Source organism: Podarcis vaucheri, assembly GCF_965113315.1.
Source record: "Podarcis vaucheri genome assembly, chromosome: 15".
NCBI lineage: Eukaryota > Metazoa > Chordata > Lepidosauria > Squamata > Lacertidae > Podarcis > Podarcis vaucheri.
Window position 1 is genome coordinate 3,803,018 of NC_138753.1, and position 21,971 is coordinate 3,824,988.

General features: G+C 46.4%; 1 protein-coding gene across 1 annotated transcript in view; it reads left to right on the forward strand.

The window, feature by feature from the left end:
- The first annotated feature begins 1,825 nt into the window (after nt 1-1,825).
- The window catches only part of AKAP10 (A-kinase anchoring protein 10), a 30,942-nt gene continuing 10,796 nt past the window's right edge, over nt 1,826-21,971 (forward strand). Inside the window, exons 1-6 of the mRNA XM_082201807.1 lie at nt 1,826-2,087; nt 13,462-13,509; nt 16,194-16,373; nt 19,107-19,679; nt 20,591-20,689; nt 21,489-21,573. Coding sequence (XP_082057933.1) covers nt 2,066-2,087; nt 13,462-13,509; nt 16,194-16,373; nt 19,107-19,679; nt 20,591-20,689; nt 21,489-21,573 — 1,007 coding nt within the window. The 5' untranslated portion in view covers nt 1,826-2,065. The remainder of the gene's footprint in view (nt 2,088-13,461; nt 13,510-16,193; nt 16,374-19,106; nt 19,680-20,590; nt 20,690-21,488; nt 21,574-21,971) is intronic.

Below are 21,971 nucleotides of genomic sequence, written 5' to 3' on the forward strand. Positions count from 1 at the left end.
GTGTTAGGTACAGTTTTATATATCATTTTAATAACGTTTTCCCTCAAAGTATAACACGTTGTGAAATTCAACCCAAATTTCCAGAGTTTTCTCCATGATTCTAAGTCTATATTGTGCCCCACATCCCGAGATCATAGCAGATTTAATCTTTTCATCCTTGGTGTCCCATTCTAACAATATACATCCTTAAAATCAATTTTCCTCTGTTTTCTATTAGTTCCCTTTCAAATTGGGAACTTTGTTCATCAAAGCCGCACTTTTATCATGTTTAAATGTTTCATTCAATTGGTAATATTGTAACCAGCTACTCCTCTATATCAACCTAATTGTTGGAAGGGTTACAATAAACTTAGTACATATCGTTTGTGGTGAGAAAAAGTACATTGGTACAAATTTGTTGTTTATGTTGTAGTCAGAAATGATAAATATTACTAAAGAAACCTGTTTGATGTCCAAATTTTTTGATGATACCAATCTATATATATTGTCAAAAGAATTTGTCATATATTATTTTGGCATCTCAAACGGTCTTAATGTTGGACACATTTGTTGACTGAGTAGTGAGAAAGAATGGACTGTGAAGTATGTTGTTGTCCAGAAACACCAAGCAAGGTGAGCGTGATGGGAAGGAGCTAATGAGATATTTTGAGAATTATTTATGGTTATAGCCCCAACCCAGCTACACTGAGAGACAACAGCAGTTGGAGGAATTTCAGGAACTGGACAGCAGATAAAGGCCAAGGACTTTATAATTGGACATATTTAGACTGACACATGCAGAGAAAAGGAAAATAATTAGAGCACCTCCTTTGGAATCCTATGGAAAGTTAGAGAAAGTATTAACACGAATAGTAATTGCTAAAAACTGAAATGTAATTCAATGTTAATAAAAAATATGAACCCCAGCAATATAAGAACTGGACAAAAAACATTGATCAAGGAACACGGGAAACCACTTTGATTAAATTGTATAAATTTGGAATTAATTTGAATTATTATGATATTAATTGGAATCTGTATAATTGGCAAAACTGTGGTAAAATAGGGTAAATATTAGGAAATTAATTTTAAAAAATCATTAAAAAAAATTATGCTGGACACATTAACTCGCATGGCCTCAACTGGAGGATAGCACCAGGGTTGCTTCAGCGAATTAAGGCCTCCTGAGCATAAATTTTATAAAAAATTAATTAGTTTAAAATTGATATATTTTATTATTGAAAGCCACTCTGAGACCTAAATGGAGAATAGCAGGGTAAAAAATATCAATAAATAAATAATATACATGAAGTAATATAATTATACATCATAAAGAGATAATCATGCCCAGTATTGATTGATTCTCTCATATCAATACCTTTCCCGTTAGCAGAGGGGATATTGTGGTTGGTCTGGTGCTTGCCCTTAACCAATATGCCTGAACCAGAATCACTTCCAGACAGGAACGGCTCATCCTAGCCGACGACCGTTCCCTTACACAAGATGGCTGCCTTCGGGCTCTAACGGCCGGACGGCGGGGTGGAGAGGAAGGAAAGGGAGGGGAGAGCTTGCCCTCTCCCAAGATGGCCTCTCTCTTCGGCACGGCCTGCCCGCTTCCAACATGGCCCCCGCGCTACCGATCTCCCCCTGCGGGGCGTGCCCTCGTCCAAGATGGCCCCCTCGAGCGCACCCTCCAATCAAAACCCGCTTCCCGCCGCTTCGATTCGCCGCTCTCCCTTCCCCGACGCCCATGCGGCCATGCCGTTTGAGGGCAAGCGGCCGGCCGGTTACCGTTGACTTTTTTTTAAATAAATAATAATAATAACAGCCACTGAACATTTCCCGAGATGCCCCGCGAGGCCTTTCCTCACCGTTCGACCCCCGGAAGAAAGAACCTGCGCGGCGGCGGCAGCAGCGGCGGTTGTTGACAACATGGCGGCTGCCTCCTTTTCCGCCGTGTGGGGAGCGGGAGGCGGCGGCGGTTGCGGGAGGAGCAGGAGGAAGGCGCTGCCTCAGGAGCCCTGAGAGGGAGACGGGACCGCCCGGGCCTCCCTCTCCCGGCCCCCGCGCCGCCGCCGCCACCACCATGTCCTTCTTCAAGAGGAAAGGTAAAAAATAATAATATAGAAGCCCGTTTGTGGCGGGGGGGGGAGCGGGTTGGATGTGGTGTGAGGTGAAATGTGGGGGAGGGGTTGCCGGGAGGTCAAAGGGGCGGGGCGTCCTTTGGGGGGAGGGGGAGGGCCTGTGTGTCTTTCTGAGGGGGGCCTTACTGTAGGGGGGCTTAATTAAAAGAAAGCTTGTTTCAAGGGCGGTGGGGGTGCCTGTTCGTGAGGGAGAAGGGGAGTCCGGGTTAGTCCCGGGGGGGGGGGGCTAAGCAAAAGGGCGAAAAGGGGGGGCTGCCTTCTTGTGGGGGAGGGGGGTTTCGAAGGGGGGGCTCTTGAGGGTGAAGGGGTAGGTGGGTGTTCCTGCTTTCTCTCTGTGTTTGGGGGGCAGGGGTAGCCAACACGGTGCCCCCCAAATGATGTTGGGCCAGCATCCCAGCAGCCAGCATGCCCAATGGATAGGGGTGATAGCGAGGGTGGGGAGGGGTTTTCAGAAGACGCTCGGGGTCTCTGAATATTGGCTGGGCCAGAAGCAGCAAAGTTTGAGGCCTGATGGTGGTGGCAGAAGGGGCCTGTCGGTGGGTGGGTGGTGAGGGTCTTAAGGGAATCGGGAGCGTGGAGAATAAAAGGCCTCGGGGAAGGGATGAAAAGGCTTAGGAACGAGAATGGTGGTGAGTTCGTTGGAGGGTGGCTATTTTGGGGGACAGAATTAATGTAGCGATTGGGAATGGGTTCCAGGATGCTAATGGGACAGTGGTCTGGGAGTATTGGGAGTGAATGATCGTAGTGGTTGGGTAGGGGATCTCTGCTGGACCCCTGTTATGGGGAATACAAAAACTGGGCAAGTGGGAGACTAGGTAGAGACGAGGTGTGTGTTTCGGGGTGATGGGTTGTCATACTTGTTAGTGTGTAAAAACAGAGGAAATAGCAGCCATGACAGTCTAAAGAGAGAGAACTAAGCTTCTGGGAAAAGGCATCTGAGAGTTTGAAATTCCCTCTGAATGAGCAGGACCCTTCAACTTCTGCCTTTATCACAAAGTCATTTGCAAACACGCCCAGCGCCATGTGCAAGGAGGGCTCACGTGAATGTCCTTGAGCACCTGGGTTTTCCTCTTGGCAGCGCCTGCCGTCTGCTTTTGCTGCAGTGCCCCTGGACCGACCACTGAGGGGCTGGTGGGCTTGAACTATCTGCTGACTACTAGCCTTCTACTACTAGAATAATGAACAGCAGCCAAGCCTGCAAGAATTATATTCAATGAATCACGATAGCAAACAGCCATAAAACAAGGAGCAGCTTTATGATTGCTTCTCCCTTAGGTAGAACCCATTCCTACAGATTTCATAGCCTGTAAGCTCAAAACCCAAGGCAGCAGATTTGACATAGCTGCATTTGTGTTGGGGAATGCAGCTTCTCTCTTGTTTTGAGGCATTCCTTGGTGTAATAATTTGGGTTTGCATGACTTGAATGGGTGATTGCCTGATCTTCAAAGGCTTGGCTGTGAGTGCCCTACGACTAGCACAGCCGTCTCCTCACTTAGTGATATTTGCAATTGCATAAGTTTGCACTTCCAAGGCAAGAGATTTTTCAAAGTGATATGCACACTGCTAAAAATATTTTCAGGTTCAATAGTGAGCCGTTAAACAAAAACAAGAAATTTGCAACGTTTGGGGGAATGTTTCCATATTACATAAAGTATATAGTGTAACTTGAGATGTACGTATTCTGTTTGCCTGTCTTGTTAAAATAGACCCAAGCACCCTTGAAGCAAAAAGGCCGGAGTCCTTTCTTAAGGGAAATTTAGGGGACAGAGCTTCTACGGTTTGAGGCAGGGGATGTTGCTGACATATTGATGGTGAGGGCTTTCAGGGTTCTTGCTCTCTGCTGTTTGATCCCTCTTTTGCGAAGGGAATTTATGAACTGTTGCAGTATATACATCGTGGTGGCTTTTAAGGCCTTTAACCTGCTCTGGTCAACTTGTGTGGGGTCACACACACTCTAACAGGAAACATTTATGAGTCCATCTTCCTGAGTCAGGTTTTTACTAAATGCTTTTCATTCTTCAGCATCCTGTAGTGCATTTCAGTCTTTAAAACATTGCTTTGCTTCACCAGCCATAGTGGTGGTGTCTGTTTGTGAATGGCCCTGGACATCATAGAGGAATGGTACAATGGAAATGTGATGAATACATTTTCATTTTTTTAAAATGAAGTTGCTGCTCATTAAGCATCTTTCATAGTTTGGAGAAAGAGAGAGGCAGGATAAAAAACAAATCTGATTCTAGGAATGTGGGACTAGCTCTCATATCCCCCCCCCCCAAAAAAAAAAAGAATAGGAGAAGCAATTATAGAACAAGGAAATAATAAAAATGTGCCTATTGCCATTTTCTGAATCGTGTTGATTAAATTGCAGGTCACATAATGGACAGTTCCTCTGTGCGTGTGTGTTTTAGAGTTAGACATTTGTTGGGGATTGTTTCCCTGTTATAAAGCAGCAGTCCAACTGCTTTTGAAGTGTAAGGCTTTTTGTAAAAGTCAGCCTCTTGATACGCCCACTAACTTTCGGTACAATGGATTCGTTTAAAGTTGCCTTTTCCTTAACCACACAAACCCTGTACTGAAAACAGCTATTTTGTGACCCAGCCCAGCCTTGGGAGCTGCTCCCCAGTTCTGGAATTCCCACCCCTATAGGCTGTAACACAGCCTGTCCTTTCACCAGAGCTAACAAGGGAACAGGCTGGGCATTTCCTCCTGTCAAACCTCCTCCTCCCTTGGGTGTGAATTCACCATTTTTGCTGTTTTACTGTATTGAAGGGTGGCAGTGGCATGGACATTAAGCAGGGTTCTTTAACTAGCTCAAACTGTGATTAAATATGTTGCTGGGAAATGAGGGGAAGGAATTCATGGTTGCTCATCTTCCTGCACCAGACTCTGGAACTTTGCTAACTTCAAGTATTTTCCTGAAACACCACTGAGACCTTTTGTATCAGGTTTTGAGGAGTGAAGCAGTCCCGGGGTTCAGGTTAGCAGTGTGACATCTGTTCTACTTTTGGTCCCTGATAGTTAGGAATCCCAAAACAGACAGTATAAGGCTTGCACACCATATCTAGCCCACCAACAGGACTTTGCCCTTGACCGCTGGTCACTCGAAGACGCTCAAAGATGTTTCCTCCCCCTCCCCAAAGGGAGCAGTTTGGTGTCAGGGCACTCCTTGCTTAGGTGCCTACTCTGACTCTACAAGATCTACAATATCTGCATAGCAATGTTTCCTTCCTTTAAACAGGGTTATCTCGCTGAACTTGAAAGCATTGCTGGGATCCTCAATCACAAAGGGGGCAACAGACTTGAGATGGACACAATCATGGGACCCACATGGTGGCAGCCACAGTTTCCCACCAGCAGGCCTCTCCAAAGCCTGAATACGCGCTGCAGAAAACCAAACACAAGGCATCCCAGGGACAAAACAAGTTTGCCTCGTGGGCAGCTGGCAATGGTGGCATCCCCAACTACCCTCCTCCACTCTTAGACACACTTCTTGACGCTGGCCAGGAGTTTCAATGCAGATCCACCTGCATTTTGGAGCCAAGAAAAGTATTATACCGGCCGGCCAGCCTTGGGATTGTCTTGCCTCAGAATGCAGGGGTATGGAGGGGGGGTGCGCTTGACCGCGTCTCCATGTCAGAAGTTCCCTCCAGATAGAAAACCACTATTTTGGGGAGTGCTCAGCTAGAGCCCTTCTTCTTATACTAGCTTGAATCAGGCATGGGCATTCTGTTTATGTAGGGAAGCATGCAACCATGTGACACCCCTTCTCACCCCTTTCCGAACACCCTCCAGTCAGCTGCTGCCCCCACCCCTGTTCTCTGAGCAGCCCCCCCCCCTCACCCCAAAGAGAGATGTCTCCTCACCTCCCCACAGGGGCCTGGGAAGAGGATGCCCTCAGCCTTAGTGCCCCATGGAGACTGGCCCAAGGTGAACATGCGACCAGGACCGTACTCACCTTAGGAGGCAGCAGTGGGTACTGCCGGGCCTACATGGTGGAAAGGCTCCCCTTCAGCACTGGGCACTCAGGTCCCAGGCAGGCCTTGCACACAGTACGTGCAAGAAAGGCCAGCATGGTGCCTGTCTGTCCACCTGCCTGCCCAGCCTCCCACTTGTCTGTCCATTCCTAATAGCAAGGGCTGGTGGTCTAGCTGGCTGGGCTCCCTCGCCCGCCTGCTTGCTTACTCTGAGGCTGCCTCAGCTTCTGGCAACCAGCACCCACTGGCCAGCTCCAGAGGCACCATTCACCTGGGGAGCTTATAGCTAGGGCTGCTGCAACAAAAAGCTATGCAAGCCTTTGGGAGGCAGAGACACGAGAGGGCATCAGAGAAGGGAGGGAAAGAAAAAGGATCAGAGGCCAATGTTGCTTGCAGCACCCCGGCAATCATTCAAGGCACCCCAGGGTGCCAAAGTACACTGGTTGAAAACCCCTTCTGTAAAGAAGGTGAATAAGTTGTGATACTTCCTTTTTTCTTTTCTTTTTTAAAGTAATCTTTCAGGTCACCCAGACTTCCTCCTCTACAGGCTGAGAAACTCAGAGGACAATACAGGGTGGGGCAAAAAATCAGTACTGCTCTGGCAGGTTGATAGTGACCATGTTATGCCACTTCCTTTCCTGGGCAGAGAAGCAGGAAGTTTTAAAGTTAAGATATAGAGAGATGTTCCGTGTAAGGTTCATGTTACCCAAAATTGTCCTGAGCACACAGTTGTTTTACCTTTAGGAATGCATCAGCAGAGGAAAAACGCTGGACAGTAACTACCAGGTACCATTTGGGGCTTTTCTGGAAACTTTGGAAGACAAAGAACAGGGTTGGCAAAATTCAAAACTGCGAGGCATTGTAGGGAGATGCCTTAGATCGAGGAGCTTAAAAAAAAAGTTTGCTTTTCTTTTAATTTATATATGTGTCTATATTCTGCCCAGTAACAATGTTCTCTGAGCAGCTTACAGTAGCAATAAAAATTAAAATAGAAAGATCAACAGTAATACAATCGTAGATTTAAAATAAGTTTTTTTAAAAAGAGTTAAGTGATCTTTAAAAGGCCTTTTCCTGGCGCTGAAATGATTCCAAAACTGGCATCGGTTGAGCCTCTCCAGATAATTGGGTTTTGAAAAATGTAAACCAGCAGCCAGATAGAAGTGACTGTGTGAAGTTTTGAACACCTGTATTCTAGAATAACTAAGGAAGCATGCGAACTACCTGATGATTATGGAAGTGACGCTCAGTGAGCATTAAGAAGCCCAGTCCATTTGTTTTCCTATGTGCAAAAATGAGATTTTAAGTTGGGAAGTGATACAATTTTTGAGTTTCACTACTACCCTATCTATAGCAGAAAATTGCTGAAAAACCATGGAAAGTTGAATGGTTCTTCACTGATATTGTGTGGGCAGTAAAAGAAAAGACCACCTATTCTTTGTCTATCTAAGTATATCTATAAGCAGCCTTTAGTTTTCAGTATGATGTAATACTGCTGTACTAAATCTAGTAGAAATTCTGCTGACTGCATTTTGGACATCTGCAAGGAAGTGAGCCTTCAGATTACTGTATTTTTTGCACCATAACACTCACTTTTTTCCTCCTAGAAAGTAAGTGGAAATGTCTGTGCGTGTTATGGAAGGAATGCCTACGGGTGGCATGCCTACAGATTTTCCTACTCTAAAAACTATGCGCGTGTTATGGTCAGGTGCGTGTTATAGAGCGAAAAATACGGTACTTTCTGAATCAGTGGGAACTGTTATTAGCTCCACAACCCTAGTGGCTTTAGGGACACACCCAGGAAAGTTAAGCTTCCCATCTCCTTTGGGACCAACGTGCCAACCCAGCTTTGCTAATAAATCCATGAAACTTGGTGGCCTGCAGAGAGGTTTAGATCCTTCCTGCTCCCACATGCCTATTGGATATGAACGGCATAAAAGGAGAGGGAGAAGAGAACACACGTTGCCAGCCTGGTCACCTGGAAGTAATTCCTACCCACCACAGGTAGCCAGGCTTGCAGACATTTTCTGCCTACAGCAGGCATTCATGCTACATGGAGATTTTGTAGAATGAGTGTCTGTGGCTACCTAGTGGTGGTTCGCAACAGTTCCCTGCCAGCGCCTTATTTGATGATTCTAAAAGATAGTGGGATCATAGAGTGAACCCTTTCAAATTAATGGTCTTAACTTAGTTGGATGCCTCCTAGGTTTCCTTGCAGTACCATCTTTATTGTGTTGAAATGTAACTGACCTCTGTGTTCCTGCTTAGTAATTCCCTCGTGCGTGAGGCTGGTGCTGATAACAGAAATATTCAGGTGTAACCAGAAACGCAGGCAAGCTAAGTTGGTGACGTAAGTGAAGTTTGTGTTCCTGGCACCAAGTTAGCAGTTAGAAGGAAGTTACGTGGAAGCATCTCCAGAGGGGAAGCAAGGAAGAAAGCCAGTGTGGAATAGTAGTCGGGATGTGGGAGGATCCGAGTTTGAATCCTTACGCATCCATGGCACTTACTAGGTGATGTTGGGTAGTCACTGTCTTAACAACCTTTGCAGGGTTGTTTTGAAGACAGAAAAGCGGGAGGGAAACCATGTGAGGTTTATTGTTGGTTTGGCTGTTTGGTTATAACCAATCTTGCCTTGGGCAAGATAAAGTGGCTAACAAATTTAATGAACGAATGAATAAATAATCAATAATGTAAGCTATCATTGGAGCAGGATGCAGATGGAATAAATGCACACTTGACTGAGTTGTTTCAAGCAGTTATTGGAAGAAACAGCCCACGGAAATCAAGGAAGGTGGGGAGCTGAGCGCATGTTCTGGATGAAAGTTCATGGCCTTGGCAAGTCCATTTAGAAAAGGGGCTGCAATGTTTAGGTCACAGTCACGAACCTACCAGAACCCTCTTCAGAGGCCTTTCTCTAGATGCTCTTGTGAGGAGGTTCAGAGGGTGGTGACAAAAAGCAGGACTTATTCCCATCTGTGGAACGCTCTCCCCTGTGAGGTCTGCCTCGTATTTCCATTGAGAGATTTTTGGCACCAGGCAAATAAATGCTTGCCTATTTTCCAAGGCTTTTGACGGACAGAGATAATGTTGTGCGCTGTTCTTTATTTGTCTGTGCATTATATGTGTAAATATAATATGAACTGTAGGTGTTTTGTATGAATTCTTTTAATGGGATGGTGTGTTTATGTTCCTAAATGTGTTGTAAGTCACTCGGAGGTGGTTGGGTAACAAGTGACTAACAAGTCAGATAAGTGATAATTAATGCATTTGCTTTGCATGAAGAAGATTCTGAATACCATTTCCAGTATGTCCAGTTTAAGCTGGGAAAGACTCCTCTGCCTGAGACCCTGGAGAGCCACTGCCATTTAGTGCAGACAGTGCTGTGCTAAGTAGGGCAGTGATCCAACTCAGTATAAAGCAGCCCCCTCCCTCCTCTTTCATCCTCACAACAGCCCTGTGAGGTTGGTCAGGCTGAGAGAGAAAATGACCTGCCCAAGGTCACCCAGTGAACTTCAAGGCTTAGTGAGGATTTGAACCCAGGTCTTAAACACTACATCACACTGGTTCTCCTGGTGTTTGTTTCAGATCACCCTTTGAAGGCAATCTGAAACAACCACTGCAATTAAAGGTTGTTGATGGAAATGCAGTCCTTGCACTGAATGGCACCTAGTTCAAACTTGGCCTGAGTGGCGGTAAATGTTTTGAATTTCATGCATACTTGCAAAATCTATTCCCTAGATCTGCCTCCTCCTTTAAGCCGGCTGTACAAGTCTGCACTTACCAATGAATTATGCAAAGCCCTGTGAAAGCGCTGCATTTCATACAGCAAGGATGCGCCTGTCAGCCTTGCTTGTCCTCTTTCGGCGGGAGGTTGCAGCTCACCAAACTGGGCCACTGAGAATCAAGAGAGTGAGTAAGCTGCCTGCTAGATGAACAAGCATCCCAGTTATTTTAACAAGTGGAATTCACAAGATAGTGTGGAGGTGTAAACGCACCCAGGCCAGTGAGGCTTTTTACGTATTTCCTGTGATGCCGCTGATTGCCAGGAGCCAAACATGTGATATTTTCAGTGCATAAAGTCTGGAAGATATTTCCAAATAACCACAATGTACATTTCTGAGGCCAACTGATCAAACCGAATGTTTAGGGCAACAACTCCCTTCAGCCCCAGCCAAGCCGATGGGAGTTATAGTTCAAAACATCTGGAGGTCACCAGCTTAGGGGAGGCTAGCCTACAAAGGAGTCTGCGGGATTCACAAGTATGCTTACTCTTTCACTTAAAGAATTCAGCCTGGTAAGAGATTACCATACTGCTGAAATACCCACACTCAAAATGGGTCTGCCAGTGAAAACTGCAGGCCTGTATCAAGTTATTTCCCTTCCCCTCGCAACACGAGGCTCACCCACAGTCCCTTTCTGCAGTGTTCGAAACTCCCATTGTTCTAGGCACATTTTGTGACAGGGAATTTCATTAGCGCGAACAGTTTCTGAGCTCTGGGGGGTGGGCTAGGACTAGACCATGTGAAAAATGAGCATAATATTTTATCTGCAGTTCATTCATTTTCAGCTTTGTATTCTTGTTATTAAAAAGCATGCCTACACATTCCGTTGTTGCTCCCATAACCTCGGTTTAAAGTGTCATTTAGCTCCCAGCTTTCATATCTCAGTTTTTAACACGGTTTGCCTGGTAGCCTGTGGTGATTATCAGACCCCTCCAGGTAACTAGGCAGAGTTGTGTCTCTAGAGCTACAAATGGCTGACAATGTGTGCCTGCAGTCAGGCAGCTAGTAAGAACCAGCAAAGGCCGGTGACTTTTGCCAACTTATGTAATACACATACATACCATATTTTGGTGTTTTTTCCTGTGTAGCTTCCTTTCTCCTGCTTTTGTGGGAAACGCATGGCTACGACATTGCTGAAGCATGCGTGAATTGGGGCTCTGTGTCAGAGCATCTGTTTTGCACGCGGAAGGTCCCAGGTTCAGTTCCCAGCATCTCCAGATACAGCTGGGAGAGATTCCCTGCCTGAAATCATGGGCAGCTGCTGCCAGTCAGTGTAGATGATAAACCAAAGGTCTGACTCAGGATAAGTCAGCTTCCTATGTTATGGGGAGGGAAGAGAGTACCTGTTAGCCCTGCGTCAAGCACAACAGCCTTCCTCCTTTTGAGTCCAAATGGCAAGAAAGTGTCTGTTGTTGTTTAGTCGTTTAGACTCTTCGTGACCCCCTGGACCAGAGCACGCCAGGCACTCCTGTCTTCCACTGCCTCCCACAGTTTGGTCAAACTCATGCTGGTAGCTTCGAGAATACTGTCCAACCACCTCGTCCTCTGTCGTCCCCTTCTCCTTGCGCCCTCCATCTTTCCCAATATCAGGGTCTTTTCCAGGGAGTCTTCTCTTCTCATGAGCTGGCCAAAGTACTGGAGCCTCAGCTTCAGGATCTGTCCTTCCAGTGAGCCCTCAGGGCTGATTTCCTTCCGAATGGAGAGGTTTGCTCTTCTTGCAGTCCATGGGACTCTCAAGAGTCTCCCCCAGCACCAGAATTCAAAAGCATCAATTCTTCGGCAATCAGCCTTCTTGGTGGTCCAGCTCTCACTTCCATACATCACTACTGGGAAAACCATAGCTTTAACTATATGGACCTTTGTCTGTACCGGTTTATAAAATGAACACAGTGAGTGCTTCAGGGGGTCTCGTAAAAATTAGCAAATTTCCTGTGGTGAACTTTAACTAGAGAGCCAGTCTTGTTAAATCATTGCCTGAGAAATCCTTGCGCTTCTCAGATTGTGTGTGGATGAGCTTACTTCTCCTATCTTAAAGCCTCCTCTTTCGGACCAAGGCTCAGATTTGATGTATTAAAGATTAAGTTATTAAACTTCTGAAGGAAACCTCCTTTCTGCCGCCAAATAAGGCAGCAGCAAATATTTTCGTTTGGCTAATTAGTGTAACTCTTCCTTTTGAGGCAATTATCTATCTATCCTGTTTTCACATTGTTTGGCTGGTGCCTGTTTTCCGTGGAGGCAATTATCACCAGCCGCTCTGCAAAACATCGCTTCAGTATCGCTAGCAGTGCTCCATTCATCTGAGAAGCACATGCATTGAAATGTTCAAAGAACAAAGTGGTGTGTGTTGAAGGAGAGAGTAGACAGATGCTGTTCATGTATACAAGAACTGGAGCTGCTGAGTGGCAAGGAGAAGGAGCTGCAATTTGGCACATCTGTGTCGTGACGAAAGGGAGATCTGAAGTTGACAGGTGGCAGCACACAAGCCCTTATTCTTCCAGATCCCACTCTCTCCCCATAATTTGTGCCTGCCTTGCAGGGCTGTTGTAAGGATAATGGAGAAAATGTGCTTGAAGCATTTCAGACGTTTGAATTCTGCTTATACACTGGTATAATCTCAGGACAGTAACTGTTTTATTTTTTTCTCCCTCCCTGCTCCCTCAGTTATTTAGTGGTGGGGGGAAAGATGATGATCTTCTCCTTGTAAGACAATTGAAAAATATAAACGAATAAACAATTAAAAACCAACAACTTTTACACCTGTAAAATCGGTTTCAAATACAATACAGATATGAAATGTGATACAAATCTCCACTTAAAGGCTTTTTGAAAGAGGAAAGCTGTAGTAAAACAGGGCACATTTCTAAATAAGGGTAGGCCAGACCGCTGATGGGAGTTGTAGTCCAAAACATGGGTGGGGGGTACCACAAAAGACTGGAGTTGGGCTCTTTACTATCTGCTTTTATTTAGTATAGTCAAACTTCGGCTCCCGAACGCCTCCATTTTGGAACGTTTCGGTTCCTGAACGCGGAAAACCTGCAAGTAACTGCTCCAGTTTTCAACTGATTTTCAGAAGACGAATGGCTTCCAGGGAGTTTTTCTTTTTTCTCCATTGACTTTGCTAATCGCCCTTTGATCCTCGGTTGTTGAATGTTTCGGAAGTCGAACTGTCTTCCGGAACTGATTACGTTTGACAACCAAGGTTTGACTGTATTGAATCTAGGAAGGGACCGAAAGGCCATTGATTCCAGCCTTCTGCCAGGAGGACCGCCCACCTCCCAGGTTAATATGCACAATCCGGACCAGGCTTTCCTGAGCAGGTACTCTTTGGATGCTGCTGAACTCCCCGTTCCCATCAGGCCCAGCCAGCATGGTCATAGACAAGGATGATGGGAGTTGGAAATCCAGCAACATCTGGAAATCCCCAACCTAGGACCTTGTGCCACTCAGACAATGCTTGACTAAATGAGCCAGCACCTTGACACATTCTGGGACAGCTTGGAAGACTCTGCATCCTTCCCCAAAGGGCAGACTTGACTTTTCTGCAAAAGCGACTGGGCCTCACGGCATGTTCTTTTTGTCTTGCAGTGAAGGGCAAAGAGCACGAGAAGGTAACCGAAGTGAAAGCAATTAAAGGTAAGTGCCCGTTTCTCGAATTTCTGAAGAGGAGGAAGGGTGATGTCAACTAGGCCCGGTCAACTAGATCACTGGGTCTAGAGGGGTATCCAGGTTAGTTTATTGCAGGGGGGGGGTAAAGACAGGGAGTTTTATATGGAAATAGCCTTTATCTTTCTTTATGTAACCAAATTTATATACTACTAAACGGGGGGAAATCTCTTTCAGTAGTTTACATGAAGTAGTATAAAATATAAGAAAATACTAATAACACCAACAGACTTTAAAGGCAAGTAGACATAATAAGATGTTCAAAACAGAGAGAGAACCTACAGAGTTTAAGACCGAGTGGGCACAATCAGTTCCATGTCTTGGAAATAGCGAAGGCACCCACCTGATCTTAGCAAGAGGGTTATATAGCAGGGGTGGCCTGCCTCTCTCCCTTGAGGTCACCCAATCCCCCAAGCTAGCCTTCCCCTCTGTGCAGTTTGAACTGTAGTTCCCATCAGCCCCAGCCAACATGGTAGTCTGATGCTGACGGGAGCAGTGGTCCAAAAGATCTGGCAGGCAGCAGGCTGAGTTGCCTGAGCGCCGGAAGAGTGTGCTGCCATGCAAACAAACTTGAATAGGCAGACTCTACAGTAAATTTTGCACTAAGACTTCCCTGGCTCTGGATCCAGGCCTTGTGCCAGTACCCGCAAGAGTTTGCAAGCGCCCTCCAGGACTGACACCTTTCCTACCTGCAGAGAACACAAGACATAAATATCAACATCTATATTCTGCGTCCCTTTTCATCTCTTTCAATCCTTTAATAAAAAATATGGAGCATTCTTATTCCTTGGAATTTACAAGTGTGTAGCAATGGGCAATCTTCTTACTGCAAAAGCTGAAGTGGCTTTTGTAAATTGCTTCAGGACTGGATTCAGGTCCCCAGTAGACTACCCTGAACAAACGCCTCAGAAATTCCTATTCCCCTCCCCCTTGGCACAGCGTTTGCAGAATCGGGACCCCACTGCAGTGCCAAACAGTGTTCAGCAAGAAGGCTCCTTTGCCCGGCTTCTCAAATCACATTGGAACTTAAAGCTCTTCCCGCTCTCCGGTACTGAAAATTCCCGTCATTTTGTGTTTAGTCAGCACTGAGTTCCTTCAAAATGTTGGTAATCCTCAAAGATTAGGAGGATTAGCCTTAATTGGGTACCCTAAGCCCCGTTATCCGGGGTCTCTTTCTATTTTTCAGTGATTCTGTGTCATCAGCACAGCCTTTTTACTGCTTTCCGCAAGCAATCTGTGTGTTGGTGTGTGTGTTTGTTGCTTTTGCTGTAGGGGACAGGAGAGGAGAGCTGAGCCGAACAGTATTTTCTCTGCTTCTGTTGCTTATCTTTGTCAAATTGGCACAACCTTCTCTCCTTCTGCCTGTGAAAACATTCCAGTTGCCTTACTGATTTCACTCTCTGCCTTAAGTTTAACTACAGCAGGGGTTGGAAGCATTTTGCAGCCTGAGGGCCACATTTGCTTCTGCTCTCGTGTTCCAGGGGCCGCATGCTAGTCAGGTGGTGCCAGAGGCAAAAGTGGGCAGAGCAACAAAATAAATTATGAGCTTTGTACAGTAGACTAGTTTCTGCACACACTCAAAACACCCTTTTCTCTCTCTCCTCCATCCAAGCAAGCAAGCAAGGAAGGAAGGAAGCAGAGAAGCATTTTCAGAGTGGAAGGACACTCTGTCCCAGTCAGGCAAAAGCACCCAAGAAAGGGTGCAAAGGAGGGCAAGTCTCACAGGCCACATTTGATCCCTGGGCCTCGTTTCCCCCACTCCTGAAGGTCCTTGTGACTTTCATCAGGGCATGTTTATAGTGGGTTCTTTGGCACCTGACTCTCCAAGCTGCAACAGTTTGCTCCCCACCTGACCCCCGAGGTGGTTGGCTTGCTTAGATGCTCATTATCGAAAGCATTTTATCGTACTTTGCATCAAAGTCCACCATTCCTGCATTAAACAATTATGTGCATTGCAGTCTGACTCAAGAAGCACTTCTTCTGTGCATTGAAGAAACTGGTTTCCATACTGTGTGTTAACTAGCATTTGCTGAAACCAGGCTGACCAGAAATTTTTGGATCCAGCTTTCATCAGTTGTGTTCAGCATGACCAAAGTTATGGGATGATGGGAGCTGGACTCAATATCTGGAGGGCTACAGATTCCCCACCTCTGATTTAAACCACATGGACGTAGTTTGGGGTGGGCTCTTGGCACACTGCTGAACAAGGTGTCCTTTCTGGTGGGGTAAAGGTAAAGGGACCCCTGACCATTAAGTCCAGTCGTGGCCGACTCTGGGGTTGCGGCGCTCATCTCGCTTTATTGGCCGAGGGAGCCGGTGTACAGCTTCCGGGTCATGTGGCCAGCAGGACTAAGCCGCTTCTGGCGAACCAGAGCAGCGCATGGAAACACTGTTTACCTTCCCACCAGAGTGGTACCTATTTATCTATTTGAACTTTGACATGCTTTCGAACTGCTAGGTTGGCAGGAGCAGGGACCGAGCAACGGGAGCTCACCCCGTCGCGGGGATTCGAACCGCCAACCTTCTTATCAGCAAGTCCTAGGCTCCGTGGTTTAACCCACAGAGCCATCCGGGTCCCTCTGGTGGGGTACATGGCCAAAAAACCCCAGCAACCCAGTGCCTTCCTTTTCCTCCCCTTTTCCTTCCTCTTCCAGCTGCAGTGCCAGTACATTCCCCGCAGAGAAGCACCCGCAACCATGCCTTGCTGGAGGCCGCCGGACCAAGCCATGTGGCCATCAACGCCATCTCTGCCAACATGGAGTCCTCGAGCAGCCGCACAGCGGCCCTTAAAAAGCAGCCCAGCCACATGGAAGCTGCGCACTTTGGAGACCTTGGTAAGCCGTGGCTTCTTCCTTGGTGGAAGAGATTTTCAAAAGGGTTACATAACAAATCTGAAGACTCATGGACTGTGCAGACTGTTTATGCTATCCAGGTTTAATATGTTTCCCTCGATGATAGTAAGAGGAAGATATTTAGCTCTCCCGGAAACAGAGTGTGTCTGCAAATGTGGGAGGCAGGAACCTGATACGTTGGAGCATATTTTCTTTTCTTGTGATTTTGGCATCTATGCCAGAAGACAATTGTTAGAGGCCTTACAATCTAATAGGCTCGGTTCTATGCTTCCAGCGGTTCAGGACCTGCTCTCGGACAGGAATGAGCAAATCACTTTCATAGTGGCTAAATTTCCGAGTGCTGTCCATGTGGAAAGACTGGGCCATTATAGAGAGATTTAGTGGTTCTTGAATGGTCGGTGATGTGGTAGTGTTATACTGTTTTATTTATGCAAATTGTTATGTTGAATTCCTATTTTCCACAATCTGTATATGGTGTTTGATTTATAATGTGTGGTTTGCCATGCCTAATAAAGGATTGATTGATTGATCTGGAGAGCAGGGGCACCTTTCCTTGGTGTGAATGGGGAACCTGTGGCTTTTCACATGTTCTCAGGCTGCCATCTCTAGTCAGCCGCAGCCCCAATGCTCAGGGATGGAAGAGTTGTATAGTTCCAGCCGTTCCAGCTGTAGGTGGTTGATTTGGCTGCAATTGCCAAGGGCTAAGGATGCGCTGGTCTAGGTTCTTTTTCAAAGTCATCAGGGATGAGCAAGGAAATCTTAACAGTGGCCTTTTCCTCCTTAAGATGAGTATAAGGTCCATTCACTTGCAGATTTATCTCGCCTTCCCCTTCTGTGTCGCAAAAGAAACCTATAGGGAGGTTTTTGTAATATTACTTAGTTAAGGAAGATTTAAATTTAAATGCCTTAATGGTGTGACCTTGGCATCAATAGATTAATCAGTTGATTTTTTTTTAAAAAAGGTGCCCTGATTAATTAATTGGACAGATTCTTTAAAAACAAATTATACTGTGTTGCCACAAATACCTCCAAAATCTGCAAATGGCAGCCTCTATTTCAGAAGGGACCTTTCCCTATCTCTCACATGCACAGAGAGAGAAAAAGGGGGACGTATTTTTTGCTTACTGTTTTTACTCAGATGCCAGTTTGGTCAATTGATTAAAAGACACTTAAGCCGATTAATTGTACACATTTTGGTTATTTAGCAGTGATAGCCCTAATTCCTCATTTTACATCAGGCGGTGTGTCAACTAAAAAAACAAACCACATGGCGGACTGAAGTGGTTTTATTTGTAAGCAAGAAGCAGCAGGGGCCGGTGGCTCTGTTGCAGACTGCAAGGAGCTGCCCTTTAACTCTGCAAAGCAGCCTTTGCCAACATGGTGCCCTCCCAGCAGCCGTGCTGGCTGGGGCTAATGGAAGTTGTGGTTCAAATCATCCGCAGGTTGTGGTGAGACTTGATGTAAAGCAGCCCTGCACAGTGATGGTCCGATACAGTGGTGCCCCGCAAGACGAATGCCTCGCAAGACGGAAAACTCGCTAGACGAAAGAGTTTTCCGTTTTGGAGGTGCTTCGCAAAACGAATCTCCTATGGGCTTGCTTCGCAAGACGACAATGTCTTGCGAGTTCCTGCTGGTTTTTTTTCCTCCCCCCCCTTTTTCTAAGCCGCTTATCAGCTGATCCGATCAGCAGATAAGCCGCTAAAAGCTGCTAATAGCGCTAATCCGCTAATCCGTCAATGGGCTTGCTTCGCAAGACGAAAAAACCGCTAGACGAAGAGAATCACAGAACGGATTCTTTTCGTCTTGCGAGGCACCACTGTATACAAATGACTTGGGCTCCCAAACACCTGAAAGACCACCACCTTCCCTACAGCCCCTGCCAGGTGCCAAGATCAACAGAGGGGGTCCTCTTGGTCGTTCTATCACCCTCTGAAGCTGTGGAGGGAGCTGCCAGAGGGCCTCCTTTTATGACACGTGAGGTGTTTATTCTTAGCACCCACCTTCCTTTTATGATTATAGGTTGTTTTAAACTGTTTCAATATTGTCTTTTAATGTTGTCACCCACCCTGGGACATTAGGATGAAGGGTAGATAATAAATTACAATAAATAATAATACATTTTTTTAATACCCCACCCTTCCTGGTTCAGAAAACCAGGGTCAGGGCAGCTAACAACAAATTTAAAACACTTAATTGATGCAACAAAAAACAGCATAAAATACAGTATAAATCGTGAATAACATTAAATTTAAAAATCAATATTGGCTGGAAATCCAGCCAATAAACATTAGATGATCACCAGGGCTAGCTGGCTAAGTTAGTCCTATTTGGTCCAGCGAGGAGACCAGGGGAGAATTAGCTGTGGGATCCCAGAGCAGGTAATCTTCATAAAAAGGGGAGAGGGAGGGAAGGAAGGGGAATAAAAGATCTGGCTAAGTTCAAGTTGAAAGCCAGGTGGAATAGCTCTGTCTTACAGGCCCTGCGGAAGGAAGTTAAATCCTGCAGGGCCCTGGTCTCATGGGACAGAGCATTCCACCAGGTCGGAGCCATCACTGAGAAGGCCCTGGCCCTGCTGAAGGATAATCTGACTTCCTTCGGGCCTGGGACCTCTATACTGTGATTATTCATGGACCTTAAGTCTTCCCCCCACACCCAGCCTCTGACCTAGAAGCATCTTTCTTTTCTATTCCCCCCCCCCGCCTGCCTCTCCTTTAGGCCGATCCTGTCTGGATTATCAGGCTCAAGAGACCAAATCCAGCCTTTCCAAGACGCTTGAGCAAGTCCTCCGGGACGCCGTCGGCCTCCCCTACTTCATCCAGTTCATGGAGCTGCGCCGCATGGAGCACCTGGTCCGCTTCTGGCTGGAGGCGGAGAGCTTCCACTCCACCACGTGGTCCCGCATCAGAGCACACAGCCTGAACACCGTCAAGCACAGCTCCTTGGCTGAGCCGGTCTCCCCTTCCTCCAAGCAGCTGGAGAACGCAGCGTCGCCATCGTCTTCCTCCGAGTTGCTCAGCAGGCGCCTGGAGGACTGCGGTCCGGCCCAGCCCTCGCCTGGCAGGCTGCCGGCCACCGAACTGAACGGCCAGGCGCTGAGCCTTCAGAACCGTTTACTGCTTTGCCAAGGTGCTGCTGCTGCTGTTGGCAAGGCCCGTCTGGGGCTTGGGGGGTCCGGAGCAGAGGACTGTCCTGCTCCGGAGGAACCTCAAGACCCTTCCAAAGTCTCCGTATCCAATAGAAACAGTCCCTCCTTTGCACTAAAGGACTTGTCAGGAAAACTCATGAAAAGTAAGTGCTTCCTGGCCGTGAATGCCAGTATATCTTCTGAATCTGTACACACCTTGTTCAGGGTGCAGAAATACCTAGCCACTGTCCTGCTGGGAAATAATAGTGACGCTGTATGGAAGGAAAGCTGCTAAGCTGAGGAGTTCTTGCTTTGATTTTTTCCTCTTCCTTCCCCACCCCCTTTTCCTTTTGTGCCAGGTCTTTTTAAGATTGTACGCTGGGGACTGCATTATTTTTCATTGGCCTGGGAGCTGCTCTGGGAGCCTTTCTAACTAAACAGTGGGGGGCATAAATGCTTTGAATCAATAATAATAATAATAATAATAATAATAATAATAATAATAATAATAATAAATTATTATTTATACCCCGCCCATCTGGCTGGGTTTCCCCAGCCACTCTGGGCAGCTTCCAACAAAATATTAAAATACAATAGTCCTTCAGGTATTAAAAGCTTCCCTAAACAGGGCTCCTAAAGTCCGGTTGTAATTTTTTCCTTTGACATCTGGTGGGAGGGTGTTCCACAGGGCAGGCGCCACTACCGAGAAGGTCCTGATCTGTAATAAACCACCGATCAACCTGATGTAAATAAGTAATACCTAGAGAGCCATAGGTTCCTGCATTTAAAGAATAAGAAGTAAGACCAATAGGTAAGGTAAGGGCTCCAGGTGAGGACTGGGGAAGAGCCCATGCCTGAAAACCTGGAGAAGAGCTGCTGCTGCTGCCAATCAGTGTAAACCATACTGAGGAAGATGAACTCAGCGATCTGGCTCAGTGCAAGGCAGCTTCCTATGTTGAGTAACCATTTCTAAGGGGAGAAAGGAGCTTGCTGGTCCAACTGCTACCCAGTCACGCCTTGTGTTTATCATGCCACTGCCTTCACTCTTGTTTCCCCCCCCCCCCTTTCTTTTTAGGTATAGAACAGGATGCAGTTACAATTTTTACCAAATATATCTCTCCCGATGCTGCTAAACCCATACCAATCACAGAGCTGATGAGAAACGATATAGTGGGTAAGGAACAGGCATGTGTGTCTTCCTCAGAAACGGTGGTCTCATGCTCCCGAGAGACAAACCCCGGGGATTTCTCTGAGAGAGGCTGCAATCCATAGTCCAACCCTTACTATGATTTGGGCCCAGGCTATCTGAAGGACCAGATTCTCCCATATGAACCCACCCAGGCTCTAAGGGCTTTGGGGGAGTCCCTTTTCTCAGTCCCTCCACCCTCACAGACCTGCTTGGTGAGGATGCGGGAGAGGGCCTTTTCAGTGGCTGCTCCCAGGCTTTGGAACTCCCTCCCTAGAGAAGCCAGACTCGCTCCTTCTTTGTTGTCCTGTTGGCAAGTGAAGACTGTTTTATTCCCATAGGCTTTGGAGAAGTGAGTGTTTTTAAGGAAAGGGCTTTCAATGGGGCTTCTCTGTTTTTACCATCTATATTTTAACAGATTGGTTTTTACGTCATTCTCATTCCGTTACAGTTTAATTCTTAATAGTTCAGTAGTCAATTACTGTATAGTCTATTATCCTTCCTGTGGCTTTAGCGATCTGTATTGTATCCATGCTAGTTTTTAATTTTTCTGAGCTGCCTCAAGTCCTGGGTTCTGGGGAAACAGTGGGATAATATAAAATAATAATAGTAGTAGTAGTAGTAGTAATAATAATAATAATAATAATAAATAATAGATAAAGTATTCCAACCACTTCTATATTTCTGCCATAGATATGCACAACTAATAAATTTCTGCACTGTCTGTCCGTACTGCAGAATGCATACAGTGCCACTAACTTTGATATGTGATCTGCTGACCTTACAGCAAAGATTTGTGGGGAAGACGGACAGGTGGACCCAAACTGCTTCGTCTTGGCACAGTCGATAGTGTTTAATGCCATGGAACAAGAGTAAGTTGACCCAATTTTTTAAATAATAATAATAAGTGTAGGGCGCTTTATATTCTGAGCACCTGACTGCTCTTCCCAGGTGGGGGCAGCCAAGGAAAAGCCCCTGGGCAGAATTGGCGAGGGGCGGACAGTCCTGGGGTTGAAGGAGCCCCCAGCAGCCCTTCGTTGGTCAGACCAGAGAGCAAATCTTCCCTGGGGATTCGAGATGGGGTTCAGCCAACATTTGGTCTGCTTTTAAGGCTTCCTCACCGCACTGACTCAGCTCCCTTGTCAGCCTCCCCTTTGGATCCAATTGTGGGATTTGGAATTCAGTGAGGGGCTGTATTGCAGACCCTCAGGGCTCCAGTCCCAGCCCTTCAGCCTTGATCCTGCCCAGCCAGCTTCCTGTGCTCCCTGGT